This window comes from Haliotis asinina, chromosome 5 (genome assembly GCF_037392515.1).
Source record: "Haliotis asinina isolate JCU_RB_2024 chromosome 5, JCU_Hal_asi_v2, whole genome shotgun sequence".
Classification (NCBI taxonomy): domain Eukaryota; kingdom Metazoa; phylum Mollusca; class Gastropoda; order Lepetellida; family Haliotidae; genus Haliotis; species Haliotis asinina.
The window spans coordinates 68363519-68379108 of NC_090284.1; the positions used below are offsets into that span (position 1 = coordinate 68363519).

At 36.4% G+C, this 15590-nt stretch overlaps 1 protein-coding gene across 1 annotated transcript in view; it reads left to right on the plus strand.

Annotated features, from left to right (window-relative positions):
* Positions 1 to 15590, plus strand: part of LOC137285126 (extracellular matrix organizing protein FRAS1-like) — a 116089-nt gene that overhangs the window by 48180 nt on the left and 52319 nt on the right. The window contains exons 8-12 of the mRNA XM_067817346.1: positions 8281 to 8364; positions 10888 to 10992; positions 11340 to 11397; positions 11862 to 11992; positions 14828 to 14914. Of these exons, the coding sequence (XP_067673447.1) occupies positions 8281 to 8364; positions 10888 to 10992; positions 11340 to 11397; positions 11862 to 11992; positions 14828 to 14914 (465 nt within the window). The remainder of the gene's footprint in view (positions 1 to 8280; positions 8365 to 10887; positions 10993 to 11339; positions 11398 to 11861; positions 11993 to 14827; positions 14915 to 15590) is intronic.

The following is a 15590-nucleotide window of genomic DNA, read 5'->3' on the forward strand; positions in this document are numbered from 1 at the left end:
TCACCTTTGACAAACCAAGCTGCATTAACCTTATCAGCATCACAACAAATGCCAACTTGACGATATTAACAAATGTGTTTGTATTTCAATTATGTTTTGATTTTTGGACTGATGGAGACTAAAAGATCTCATTTTTATGACGTGGTGCTGTTAGCCCTCATGAACTTGAATATTAGTATATGAATGGCAATCACGTTGTTGGTGGTACCTCAGGCCAATCATTATCTACTTCTTCCACTGTCTACATTTCTTTCCAGTGACATTTTCCACACTTCGATCAATGGTTACCAAGTCACATCCTAAATAAAACAGTATCAGATTTTGAGATCAACATAATAAACAGGTTCTTTGAGAAGTGTGGTATGTAAATATTGCCCATGGTTCTATTATGAAGAAAATGGCTGCAGAAAGGCAGTGTGGGATTTGATTATCAATGACATATTTCCAGTGGGGGAGTTCACGTCACTCCCATCCCTTATCATGTGTGTGTGTTGACTGCCATTTCCAAAGTGTATCTCTGACGCCCTTAACGGTTGGATAACATTTTGAACAATCTGAAATGCATCACTCTTGTTGATATTGGTGTGTCAAGGTGTATTTTTCAGGAATGTCAAGGATGTTCAATGTTTCAGTTACCATGCCTTTGATTCAACATGCATAAGGACATATCTAGCTTCCTGTATACAAACCTGCCTTGATTCTAACAGAAAACACATAAACAGGCATACTGTTTCTATTAATTCAACATAAGACACATACATGTGCATGTTGCCTTCAAAAATCTTGATAAAAGACACACTTATCAACATGCTGCTTTGCATATTCAAATAGAAGACCCATATATTAGTATGCCACCATGATGAATCTAATAGAAAGCATATATGTCCGCAAGGTGCCAAAAACGTCTAATAGGCCCATGTATTGAAATACTATAAATCGAACGGTCAGCTAGCTGTTTCAATGTATCCAGTAGAAGAAACACATACTGTCTGATGGCCTCAATGTATCCAGTAGAAGAAACATATTTTGGCTACTTGCATCACTGAATCCAGTAGTGTGTCATGCAGACCCTGGAGCATATACATCTCAGAAAGCCCATGCAAGTATAGAAAATCTGACAAGTCTCAATTTCCATAGCTTCTTAAAATCAAGAAAGATCAAGGGCTCCTCTTCATTAAATTTTATTTAAGATATGTTCATTTCAAAGACTAGTTGTTACTCTAGTAATCTAGTTGAACACATATATTAGGTACAAGCCTCAATAAATCCAATACAAGACACATACATTTGCTAGCAGGCTCAATGAATCCAGCAGATGCACGTATATCAGCAGGAAGCAAGAAGGCCAAAACCAATATGTAGATGACTGTCTAGACACTTGTCTTGTGGCATCATTGTCAGCAGGAGTTTGGAGTTTGAACCTTAGATTTATATTGAAAAAATGTGTTAGCCGTAAAACATGATATCCATAATAGCATTTCTCGTGCCACTTTGTTCTAGAACTGTTACTAAACTTCATCAGTAAAATGTTTTAAGACTACAATTTCGTGTTTCACGTTGAGACATGTGAAAGTCCTCCCTCAGTGTTTTTCAAGCTTACTGTACATGGAAAACATATCACAATGATTATTGTAAGCACATGAGTTGACAGTAAATCAAAAGAGAGAAATATTTTCTTGATATATTCTGCTGAGGCCATTACATGATATGACATAGTTCTAAACTCATTCTACATTCACAGTGAGTATCATAAGACAACAAATCCCTTCCATTGCATGAAAGATAAGCTGACACTGTGTTGTTTATCTGGGTATAAAAGCCAATTAAGTATATGAAAGATTGCTTGCTTTCTGGCATTTATTTAGAGAACTGTGTAACCAGAGCCCAAACATGTTTTGGCCTTGTGAAAGCTGTGGCGATGGGGGCTTCCTGCCATCAACACATGCTTGTTTCCAGTTTGCTCTTCAGAGATCAGAGGTGCAAACGATTAGTGCTCAAAAGATGCAGTGTGTGCACAGGCAGACTATATAAAAGAGGCTTGTTTTCTTCTACAAGCCTGAATATGCAATATCTTGGGAACTTCACTACAATTTGGCTTGTTAGTCTCCTTTCCTACCCAGCAGGTACATGGTAATGTTGCCTAGTCTATTTATTTTGCCTGGTCAGGATAATTCTAAACATTTTTACAGTTGTCATGATGTCTTCTTAGCAAAATGGTTGTAAATTTACTCCATTATGTACTTTGTGTATAAATTTATTTTACTTTGTTATTTCATAAACATTATAACTTATGGGAGACAGTTGTCACAGAAAAAAATTGTATGTGCTGTAGTATCTTTAATATTCATTGTCTGCAGGTGCAAAAGTATCTCCTATGCCAGCATCCATGAAGCTGTAATGTTATGTTTGTGTGCATGTATGTATGTTAATGGGTCTATTGCACCAAGAAGAGATTTGTATCTTTGCATGATTATCGCTACAGGCAGCTGTTTTATTTGTTTGCCAATCAACAAGTGTGAATGATGGTGTATGGTATCATCTTAAGTAGTGTGTCTCCTTGAGCAATTTTGTTTTTGATGAACCAATTTTAGAAGCTTTCCAGATGTATTCTTGTTGCCATGTATCTAAACACACCAGCTTATTTCTGGGTGTATGAAGTGCAAGGGCTTATTTACCAAGTGACAGTGGGTCTAATGAGAAATGAACACCACCAAATGGATATACCATGAATAGTCCCTGAGTTATTAATGTGGATATAGTGAGAAACAAATGACTGAAGTATATTGATTGTTGGCACACAAAATAACGCGAAATGGCTGACCCTCTTAGTCATTTCACGAACTGACTGAAATGTTTTGTTATTTCATGAAATGACTGATTTCACAGTCTGACTGTAACATATATTCATGTAACTATAATTGTCTGACATATTATACCCCATACCAGAGTAGTGACCAACAAATCATTTGCAAGTGTTTTCCATGTTTTAATTGGATGACATACCTCATGCCCATACCTGAGCACCAGACAGAATAAATATGTTGCAGCGTATGTATCTTGATTTAATATTGGATGTGAGTGAGTGAGTGAGTTAAGATTTACAGTCACATCAGAAATATTTTGGTCATATTATGACTTTAAAAGTTATAAATTAACAATAAATGCAATTGAATTATTTTAAAAAATTGTTGACAAAGAACACTAAAATAACTAGATTATCACAGACTATTAAAACAAACATATGCGTTTTAAAAATAGACAAATACACACAACACACTGATAGCTCACCATGCTGGGGACAAGGGGAACTTCAGTACTTTTGCTACCTGTATAGACCCTACCCCAATTTACATCATCCCTTCAGTGAATGATGATGGTAGGTACATTAAGCCAAAACATAAAATCACAAAAATTCTACATTTTAGTATATTCAGTAAGTTTGATTAACCTGTAATGTTTTGGGACTTACATGCCCCCACATCACTCAATATGACTCCAATACAAGTTGGTCATGTGACTTAACCTTCTGGTGCCTGAAGTCAGCTTTGGATGCTTTTTCCATTAAGGAGCTGAGAATGAAATCCACTGCACACAGATCCTTTGATAGTGTGTGGAAATAATGGTATAGTGCTTTAAGTGAGCTCTGGTGTGCTGTGGTAAAAGTGCAATTTAAATGCCATTGTTATCCCCTAGAAAAAACTGTTAATATGTCCATTGGTCTGTCTGCCTCTATGACATCCATTTGCTATTATGATATTCTAATGAATATTCCTAGTCGAGACTTAATATAAAGATCAGTCTAGTTGTAAAGTGGTGCTTTTTGATGTTTTTTTTTATTGATTTCTTTATTTCTTTTTTGTTTGACATCTGTTGAAAATGACTTTTTCCAGACCATAACCACAGATTTTTAGATATTTCTCGATGAAACTTGCCTTGAAGATCAGTCTAGTGGTGATCTAGTTGCTTTTGATGGTTTGGGGTACTGAAAATTATTCAAGAGGATTTCATTGTTCTTCATTGAGCTAAGGCATGCAAAGGCAATGAATCTTATCTGAACTCCATCCCTTGAGGATCTCCTGATGACTTGTTCTTATTGCTATTGCTGAATAAGGCATTAAAGATGAAGGAAACAAAAATCAGTGCAACTTTAATTTTTCAAGAAACTCCAATATCTGAGCATTTCACCTTCAACACAATTAGCAATTAGCAGATGCAAGCTTGCATTAACAGTGAACAAGCCACTGTGAGTGGCTGGTCCTGAAACATACTGCCACTGATACCTACTTGTCGGACTCTGGTGCCACTTGCTTCACATGTATGTAGCATGTGGTGCTGCTGTGATTCTCTGTATGAAGCTGAAACAACATGGCTCCTCATTCAGCATGGCAATGAGACTTGCATCCAAGCTGCTGAGAGTTTATCATGTAAACATAATTGTACATACCTCGCAGACACCTGTGGATGCAGACTTCACTATCAACAGTTAGCTGGCCATGGTAGTGCTGTTAAGCTCCTAAATCAGAAGCCACACACATAAGTATGTCCCCAGCTGCTCTGCCACAATGTCAGCCATTCTGCTAACTTAGCAAGTTAGTCCTGATGGAATGGAGTTAATTATTATGGCTAAGATTGAAATATAGAAGGAAATGTACAACTTTCAATCTAAAAGAATAGGTACTGTGTAGTAAATCAGTTTGATATGTAAGCAGATACCATATAATAGATGGCCTCTGATATAAGTAAAAGCTATTTCACCAAAAAGTACTTAGACATGGTAGAGTGGATCTAAGACTGAGTGAGTGTGGTTTGCTCTCCTTTATTTCATTATATCATGGCAGAGGGAAACTGAAATCGAAATGAGCCTCAAGCATTGCACCATTGGGGAAAATAGTCACCATGGGCTTAGTTTTGATGAGCAGTGGCAAAACTAGACGAATAAGTTTGGATTGACTAACTACAGCAGTGTCCCAGTTGTTAGACCCTGTAACAAGTACAGTCATCATGTTCCTTCCCCAGGTATGCGGCAGCACACCTTTTTGAGGTATCGTCTAAGTGGATCCTTTGTCAGTTGTTTGTACCACTGTAATCAGTCACTGCAAATGGCTGCCAATTGCTGTCTGCTTCTGGGCCATCGCCAGGAGTTATCTTGGTGCTGCCATGAGGGAATATTGCAGCATTCTGAGCCAGTCGTGTCTTTGCAACCCAATTATTAACCAATTAGTCCTTATAGTTTATTTGTTGATTAGATTTTTAAAGGAAAAAAAAGCTCTGTAGGAAGTTGCAAATGTTTATCATCGGTGGGGAGCACTGTAGGTAGAAGGAAAATTGCTGATAGGAAAGTGAAATTACTCCTTATTTATGGACTTTAGAATCAGGCAGTTTCAAATTTCAAACCAGCTGTACATATATGAGGCTGTAGAATTCCATGTTCCCACAAAATCTACTTGCTTTATCAGGTTTAATGATGACTGCATATAATCATTCAAACTCCATGGTTCACAGAATTAGTCAGTTCTAGATTTATCCTTACAACCAGTGCAATGAAATTCCTTCAAGATTTACCACATATCAGATGTTACACTTGTTAAAAAAAAGAAAATATTTAGTAATGCAATTATATTTTTGTCAATAATTTTGGTTATATATAGTGTCTTTGTACACTGGGTTTGAGGCCACTATGCCAGTAAACCTCTCCCTAGTCTTGCTCATCACTCACTACAAACAAGCTCCTGCCTTCAAGACTCACAAATTTACCCACTGGCATTAAGAGTAGATCAGATGGTCATGAATCTGAAAACAAAAACGACATGAAGAGAAGTTTTGTACATCTGTGGCTTAGATCTATGACACAAAGTTTATGTCGCATCTTACAGAACTTTTCTCTTTCTTTGATTTCATACTGTGAATAAATAAGCATAATAGCATGCATACCAGAAGAAGAGATGCCTTCACCTTGAAGGTTTGGTTAGGTTATATATGAAGACTTAGTTTAGTTAGGTATGTAGCTGTTTATTGCCGTCTCATGTGTAGCCTGGTTTTGAATGAAGGAATATCGCATTTCATTGTCGATAAGTTAGAAATAACAACATTAAAATCACATGTGTACTAGGGGAAATGTTCACACTTGCCAGATGTGATTTCTTTACGTCAGTTGAATCATACTGTAATGTAAAGTCAGAATGACATCACAATTGAGATGATGCCATATCTGAAGATTGTGGATGGCATTCAACAATTATGACTTTCTAAAATGACAGTAATGATTGATCCCTCCACTGATAATTTATCAAACTTGTCTAAGAATTGATTTATTACCCTCGATCTTACTTGATAAATCCATGAGTTGTGACACTGTTTTAATACAATCACTCATGTTTGTACAATAAAGTGTGTAGAATTGCAATTTGGTACTGGCATATAAATTCACCATAGTGAAGAAATGCTTTATATGTTTCCTTTAGTTTTTTCTTTCAGGTCGTCTTTGGTTTTATTACTTGTTGTCAGTGCAATATTTAGCAAAATTCAGGCTATGTATAGAATCAAGTCTATACCAGACAAACCCATGATGCTATTGTGAGCAATCAACCAAGTTATCAATTCTGTTGGACATTGGTCAAATTTTTAAAGTCAGAATTGCCTTCATAGCCTCTTGCTAATGAATTACATAACTGTTTCTGATGGGTACAGTTGTGATGCCCTGTGTTCAGTCCAAGCAGCTGCTTTGCTCACTCATCCAACCTGATCCACAATGTCATCCTCCTGGGTGGTGCTTTCACACCCTCTCATGTGGAGTCTACAACAACAAGCACAGCCATACAACATGGTTTACCAGCATTGTGTTTGTTTGTATGGAAATCAGGACTACCAAGTATCTGATATGTAATAATTGATGTTAAGAGGGGAACATGCTATCTGATAGAAATGTAGGGTGTTTTTATTTGACAAAGCAGATGAATGTCAAGTGGAGAATGGTTGGCATTCTGTTTGTTTTGGCCACAATGTCGAGAAGAGAGGAGGTATGGGAAGTGAACTTTCTCATGGAACTGAAATTCCACCGCACAGAGAAGGAGTGAGCTTCTTGATTTCAAATGATTAAGGGGATGCCACATTCATATCAAGCAAAGAAATGTGTTTGGGAAGGAAGATGAGAAAAATTGTATGATTTCTGCTCTGGTGTAATAATTTAAATTGAAAACTGTTTATTTATCCAACTTTGTTGGAATTCTGGATTAGAACCAGTAACTAATATTTCTAGTTCAAGGTGATAAGACAGTGGTTATGCTCACATCATGGTTGACTGCTTGTCAATGCCTCTTAATAAGAAATGTACGATGCTTATTCATCAACTTCTGAAATGCCAATCATACAGATCAGTGGCTTTTACTCTCAATCAGCTGACTGTTACATATTAGTATATACACAGACTGCCATCATGGTGCTGGAATATAACTGCGAGCATATGTTACATATATAGTAGATACGAGTAATTACACATCAGGGAGTAGAAGGAAAGAGGCTTGTGAATACAGTATTCCTTGTTCCTGCAAAACATTTCTGTAAGGTCTGATATGGAGATAAAGTCTATCAGACACATGTAGCATAGGGATGCAGTGAAAAACTAAGTATTTCTATTGAGGCAGCAGTCGGGGCTTATAAGGCAAGATTAGATGGCAGTCAGGGGTGAAGCTTATAAGGCAAGATTGGATCAGATATACAAACACATGCGGAAATGTCAGGAAGGGCAAGAGCCATGACAAAGCAGGTTATACATAGCATAAACAGAGTTCACAGAGATAAATATCAATTCACTCTTATGTTTTTTAATGTAACACAATAACTTAATTTATAAACACAACTTTGTGTTTTTAGTTTTATCTTATACTGCTCAACTGTTGATTGGGACTGGGATGTTTCACTTGTAACAGATCAAATACTTAAGATAGTATGGCTTGAAATGATCAGAATATTCTTTGTGATTGTGTTTCAAGGTCCCAATTTATTGAAGACATCAAATTAATCTATCATGTTTTTGTAAGAAATATGTTAGATGAAATTAGTTCCCTAATTGTTTTCCACTAATATTTAATTCTTGAGATTTTATGTTTCAATCTGTGGGCATCTGAGTTATTAATGTGTATTTACTTTCATGGTCAGCACCTGCACATATCTACAGTATATTTTGTAAGGAATGTGTCTATTTAGTACAATAACTGACCATTTTGCCCATTCAGTTGACCTGTATCTAACATTATGCACATATATATGCTTATTGATTTGCAGGGCCAAACCCTTGCCCAATCAGCTGATGGATGTTGTCAACAGTGTAAAAAGGAACAATGTGAAGATCAAGGGACATTATATAAGGTAAAAATTTAGTGAAGCTTTGTGTATATTAGAATTCACAGACATAACAGTGAACCATACCTTAATCTTTGGTAATTCTGACCTATATACAGTGAAAACTAAACTGGCACTCATAGGAACTGAAGGAATAATCCGGTGTAGACAAGGTGCTGGATTGTAGAGCTGATGGTAAATGTACAAGACATGGCACTCATAGGAACTGAAGGAATAATCCGGTGTAGACAAGGTGCTGGATTGTAGAGCTGATGGTAAATGTACAAGACATGGCACTCATAGGAACTGAAGGAATAATCCGGTGTAGACAAGGTGCTGGATTGTAGAGCTGATGGTAAATGTACAAGACATGGCACTCATAGGAACTGAAGGAATAATCCGGTGTAGACAAGGTGCTGGATTGTAGAGCTGATGGCAAATGTACAAGACAAGAGATTGTATGCTGGTGTTGACAACTTGCTGGTTTGGACAGATGCTGATTTTGACAGCTTCCACTGCATGTTCAAAGTATTTTTGTGAAAGAAACCTTTTTTATCCGGTAATGTTATTGAAAGATCTGTGTCAGCACAGATGATCTGTCTTGGTTGCTTGTTAGCATAAGCCTGATGAATGGATTGTTGTGGATAGCATTGATCACTGGATTGTTAGAGGGTAGTGTTAGACAACACAATCATTCATGCACACATACATAATCAGTCCTCATTCCCAAAGTGGTCTTTGTGCTATCAGAGACTCTATTATATGGTCTCTGGTGCTATGAGTGCTGGAAGTTGCATATTGTAATGTTGATTTGGTAATTCATATGCCAAAAGAGTGGAATGAACTGGCTTAATATGTCAAGTTGACTATGCCCTTGGTTGTGGACATTGACTAGTGTGGTAGGACTGACTAGTGTTCCTACAGGGGTACTATGCTACCCTGACATAACAGGTCCAGATGGTGTATTAAGTGTGCTCTTTGAGACTGTGTGTGCATGTCATTCTGTCAGTTATTACCATCATCATAATGTGTGATTAGCGTTTGAGCGGCATGAATCCAGTTTTCTGGATGTTTCCTTCCATTAGCAGGATGCTGTTTCCTGCATAGTTTCGAGCTTAAACTTCACTTAAACTGTAAGGTCCTACCTTCATTTGAGAAATATAGAGTAACAGTATAGCATGGTGTGGAATATGTTTCATCTATTTGTTCTGTGTGAAGATTGTGATACTGGCCATGTTCTTCTTCATTTACTAAAACACTCTGCTGCTGAACCTGTTTGATGTTGATAGAGGCACCTCCCTCCATTAAAAACAGTTCTGAGAAAGCTCTTAATTGCCTCAAAACTTTGAACAGATGCAGCCAAAATGAACCTAACATTCTGGACGTAATTGTACAATGTTTGGGCGTTGTGAGCTGCCATGTCAAGATGTAGTCGCTGGGTCTCAATGTGTTTGATTTATGTTTTTTCAACTTCATTTTGAATAGCCCAACTTGGGAAGTTGTTCGCATTTATGAGCTTGTTGTTTCAAGTTTTGAAGACGTTTCTTGTTTGTTGTAATGAACATAACACAATTGTATCTGCAGCTACACACATTTAGATATATGTGTGCAATTCTACTTAAGATTGTTTGTTTACTTTACACCAGGGATGTAAAAAATCCAAATCTTTCAGTTGGGAGGGATTTTTGTAATTCACACTTAATGTCCCTTACAAGATTTCCAGATAGTTCTTCAAGTTCTCAGGCTCATGCCAATATACCATCATTAAAGAGTCATTCAGGTTTCAGGGGCACTTGTACATTCACAGAGATGCCAACCTCTACGATTTTTGTTGTAGTCACTGCAAATATTAACTACAAACTACATCAATGCAATTGCACTAGAAATTTTAATGAAATATGAAGAAAATTCATTAGAATGGGGACAATAGACACAGATATATATTTTTATCGACTAAATACATTTTTCTGACTTCACTTACCTTCCATGCATCAAATTTAATCACATATTTGAACTGGAATGATTGTAAGTAACAAACATAATTTTAGCGAAATTGTCGATTAGAAAGCTAAAGCTGATATTTGCGATTTTTAGTATTTAGCTGACTACTAATTTTATGGTCAAACTACTAATTTTAATCCTTGGAACTACTTATAACACTTTGGTGTTTTTATCTGCATTTAGTGTCTTGTGCCTGTGAATTACGTATTATCTGGACAAAATTGGTTCAAGTAATGAAACATAAGCTGTGTCTATAAGATTTGTCATATGTGAATATTTCACATTTTTGTACTTCAGTGATTCCTTGTACATGATAATTATGATTGTTTTATAAGTCCTTGCATAATGGTTGATTTTGAGAACTCATCCATTCTGTTATAACCATTGTGTTTTGTTAACTTCTAAAATCACTTTTGAAAAAGGCATTTGTAATAGATACACATATATGAAATCAGCATATTAAACAATGCCCCAGATAACTTGTTCTGTGGAGTTGAATGCAATGCAAACCTGATGCCCTTAGGTAATGCACACTGCATCTTTTTACAGGATGGTGAACAATGGCGTCGAGACACGTGCACATACTGTACATGCGTCAGTGGCAGCGTGGAATGTCGAACACAGCAGTGCAACAGCGCCATGATTTGTCACAGTGTAAGTGGATCATATTGCACCACAGGGTGTTCAAAGAAAGTTGTAAATTGTTAAATGATAGAAAATGAAATCTTGCACTTTTCAAACCTCTCTAAAGGTGATCATTATTCCTCGTGTTTAAATAGAAACAAGTCTCTCTATTTTTCTCCGTTTGATATTACATGACGTTTCAATTTATATGCTGCTCAAATGAAGTTAGGGACACCCTAGTCTTTCATATTTCCATAGTTTACTAGTCATGCCATAAGACATTAGTTATATGAAAGAATCAGTTATTCTGTAACTCATTTCATACATTGCCTTGGTGAAATAGGTTTCCTAATATTTTTAAAAAATTTAATTTGCAGAATCAAAGAAAAATCAAGCGTCCTGGTCAGTGTTGTCATGAATGTGTGCCTAAGAAAGGTATTTATTAGTTTTTGTGTCAGTGTGGATTAATGTTTATGACTAAGTGTAAACCTGTGGAATATTTTTCAAAAGTGGTAATAATAACAACAGCAGCAACAACAATAAACAGTTTTTCTGCTCCACAGATTTAGGGAAGAAGTGTTATGCATGAAAAACTTTGTTGTGTACACAGGAGGGGAGACTGCTTGCTTCTTGTTACTCTAGCAACAGACCTTTAATCTTGATGAGTGGTTGTGGGATTTGCGTTAAAGACAGAATATATTTTTGTTACAGCTTCAAGACAAATGTTTTTCTCAAAGGAAAATCTAAATGAATTGTTAATAGAAGTATTTATAAAGATGTAAGTGTGCCTTCCAGAACTGTCTATAGGGAGGGATTTCGTAATTGACAGAGCTGGCACTAACAAAATGCCACTAAATATCAAATGATATAATCATTAAAGGCATCATTTTTATTCCCAGGCAAATGTTTGACTGTGGTGGAGCATTACCATGGAGATATTTGGAACATTAGTGACTGTGAATACTGTTCCTGTAATGGTGGGAAAGTGCAATGTCGGACTGCAGCATGTGAACGTGTACAGTGTAAGGAGGTAGGTGTTCAGGGCAGAGCCTATTCCCACTTCAGGCTGTTGGTATCGAGCCACATATACTGAACAGCAAAAGAAATGTTTTTGTCAAGGTTTCAAAAAAGGACATAAACATGAATGCTTACTTTTACAAGATACCATTTTTCCAAAACTTGTATTTCTTTCACTGTTCAGTATACTTAGTTTGTATCATGTGATACACTGCAACCATAAAATACGTTCATATTCAAATGATTCCTTAAATATGAGTAGGGGGGTGAAGTTGTGTATTTGCAGGGATGCAATAAATGCATGGAACCTCATGTGACATGAAGAACAGCTGGAGTAATGCCCAAGTTTTTCCAGAGTAGAGTATACAATTATAGCAAAATGATGTTATTCTGTTGCTTGTCAAGAATCTTGATTATCAGAGTGTGATAACACCAGTACAGAAAGAGGCACTCTCGTTTTGCATGTATGGCATAGCTAGGGGTCAGTAGACATCTAGTTCTGTAGGTAATAAAGACTCTGTTTTATCCAGCAAAATAATTGCTTTGTGCCAGAATCTTGGCTCATGCTATAGCATGTTTGGTTACATCAATTGTGCTCGAAAATATGTACTAAATGATTTACCATGTCTTGGATACCGGTATGTGTTTCACATAATTATTCTAAATATTGGCCAGATTGACTAACGACAGGTAGATGCTGAAGATGCATGAAATTGAAATGTTGTCAATACAGTCAAATTGAACTTGTCATCCATAAGCTGAATGTCTTCTTTTCAACTCAAGAACTTCCAGAATATATACCAATCAATGAGGCACATTATTTGAGATTTACAAAAACTAGGTGGTGTGAAACATGGTCATATAACTTGAATCTGTTTAAGGTATATAGTACTATTTGGGGGTCAACTAACTTCAGTGATGTATATTTTTTGGTATTCTGATAAATAAATGTGTCAAGAAAATAGTAATGTCACAGACTGCAGATTTTTTAATTAACACATAAGAGCCTATAATCAGTACCAAATCTGTGATGTCGTTCAATTCCCTAACTGAAGACAAGCCCCATCTGTAATTCAGATTCAAGCTCTGTCCTAATATTCAGTAACTTCGCAAGACAATATTTTGATTATGTAAATGGAAAAATAACTGCTTTGTTGGCCAATTAGATACATGAAATCATTGCCGTAAATTTCTGTTTTTGCATACGCGTTACTTCTGTACATAAGACACAGAGCACAGGAGAATTTGGGTTTTAGAGAAGCAGCTGTGTTGCATAAAGCGCATAATTTTTGTCACAACATACAAAGTACTAGTACAAGCATCCTCTCACTGCTCTATATATTGGACAGACTAAACAAGTGTGGATATATTTGGATGACATTCGAGAATATTATTGACTCTGCTTTAACAGGGATTTCTCATGAACATGGAAACAGTTTGCTTATATTTTCATGAGATACAAGGGGGAAACAGAAGAAAGAGATTCATCTTTCTTGTCTAGTTTTGAGATAAACTCAAACATTTACCCTCCATTGTGTCTGTCAAGCAGGCAGTTAACTTGATGGTTTTGTGTATTAAGCATCAGACATGGTGTACTTGATACTTTCTTCATCTTGGAACATGTAAATATTCACTTAAAACAAATGGAACGTTTTAGAAAACAAGTGACTACATGATGGTTTTCATTCCTACTGTGGATTTTGTAACACAGCAAAAGAAGTGACTAGGAAACGTAACATGCCGTCCCTTGGATATGGGCAAATTTGTGATTTGATAGTTGGCTTGAAATTCCAAAAATGGTTGACACAAGCAGAAGATGTATATGTGGGTGAAAACAGACTAGAATGAAATTTTCTTGGACAAGTTGATTCTAACCTGGCTTGGGAAAATTAAGCATTTGTAGTGAATTTCAACATTCCTGCCTTTGAAATATTCTAACACTGTATGAGCAATTATATGTAGGTACCAGAACACAACAGACCACATTGGTCTTGGAAGTATTTGTCTTAGAGTTGTTGATGGCCTTCAGTATGATGTTAATGTAATTTAGAGTTTGGGTTTTGAAAATGAACTCTTGTCAACACTGTACAGTTCCACTGAACAAAATATAACCTAAGCTACTGATTTCCAACTAGTGTCAGAGTATCAAAAGCTGTCAATTAAGTACCTATCACAAATACATGTCTACTAGTCTTTTTGTCAGGGACTACTGGAAGGTGTATCAGGATGGCATATTTGTCCCGAAAGTTAGATTACTTGTACTCAAGCATGTATACATTTACTTTTTATGTCAATGAATCATTGATCTAGTTTCTGATTGCACGGTACACATGACACAGTCATCTGTGTCACAGAAGTTCAGTAACCAGAACCATAATGGATCATTATGATGAAATTTTAGAATCTTACCAGTTTGTGTAGTCTTTATTCCACATAGCGACTGTCATGGAGATTTGGGCCAGAGCAACCTATGCTTGTCGTAAATGGTGACACCATGGATTGGGCTGATGTGGTTGTTGTGGTATCCCAACAGAAAAAGTTGATGCTCATAATGTCAGTCACCTGATTGTCAGTCCCAGACATGATTATTTATTGGATGCCATAGATGAAACATTGCTGAGTGTGAAAATGTCAGTGAGTCCAGATAAGACTGACACATTGTGTTGTACGTGAAATACTGTACTAGTGAAAAATAACTCAGTTCTTGCTCGACAAATGTAAAAAATCTGTATCGAAATGTACTACTCACAAAATAAAGGAAGTCATTATGAATAAAGTTTGTCAAATTTGAAATTTTTATACAAATAATGTCCTGCATGACTAAAACATACTCATTTTATCCTGACAGAATGAAGTGTTGCAGCAGTCCCCTGGGAAGTGCTGCCCACACTGTGTCATCCCTCGACAGTGCCAGTTTGATGGGGAAGTCTACCTGGTAAGATTTTCAACCATCTATAACCAATCTTTCTTTAATAGGGTCCACAGTTTACCTCCAGCTCTGAAACTGAAACTAAAACTCATATTGTCAGCATGTATCATCTTGGAAATTTAATCAGCTAATGCAGTTATTTTGTTTAACATGTAGTTTGGGTAAATTATGAAATCCTAAAAGATTAGAGACAAATGGATAGGATTGAGTTTTCTGTTACTGGTATGAATGGATCCTGTTACTACATTTCTTTGTTCCCCCCCATCTATTATTCTTCGTGGATGGCAGGTACATCCATCATTAGTGACCAGCCAGATTAGTGCTGACTGCAGGCACAGCACTATCTTTGTCATCCACCTCTTCTTCCAGAAGCTTGTATTCAGTTGGATCATTGTAATATGTAGACTGCATTGAAATACAAGTATCCCAGTGGTGTAGATCAGCACAAGGTTTGCATACCTTACATGTCCGTCTTTGTTGTTCACTCGGCCATATAATTGCCTGACTTACTGGAGCAGTGAACATGGGTATCTCTTTATTGATTTAAATCTAGAACCATTCTTGTCCACACTTATCAGATTTGGTGTGTTCAAGCATGAAATTAGCTGATACTTTTATGATAAAACTCACAAAACTATTGACATATTTCCTTCACTAGTAATTTTCAATATTTCCTTATTTG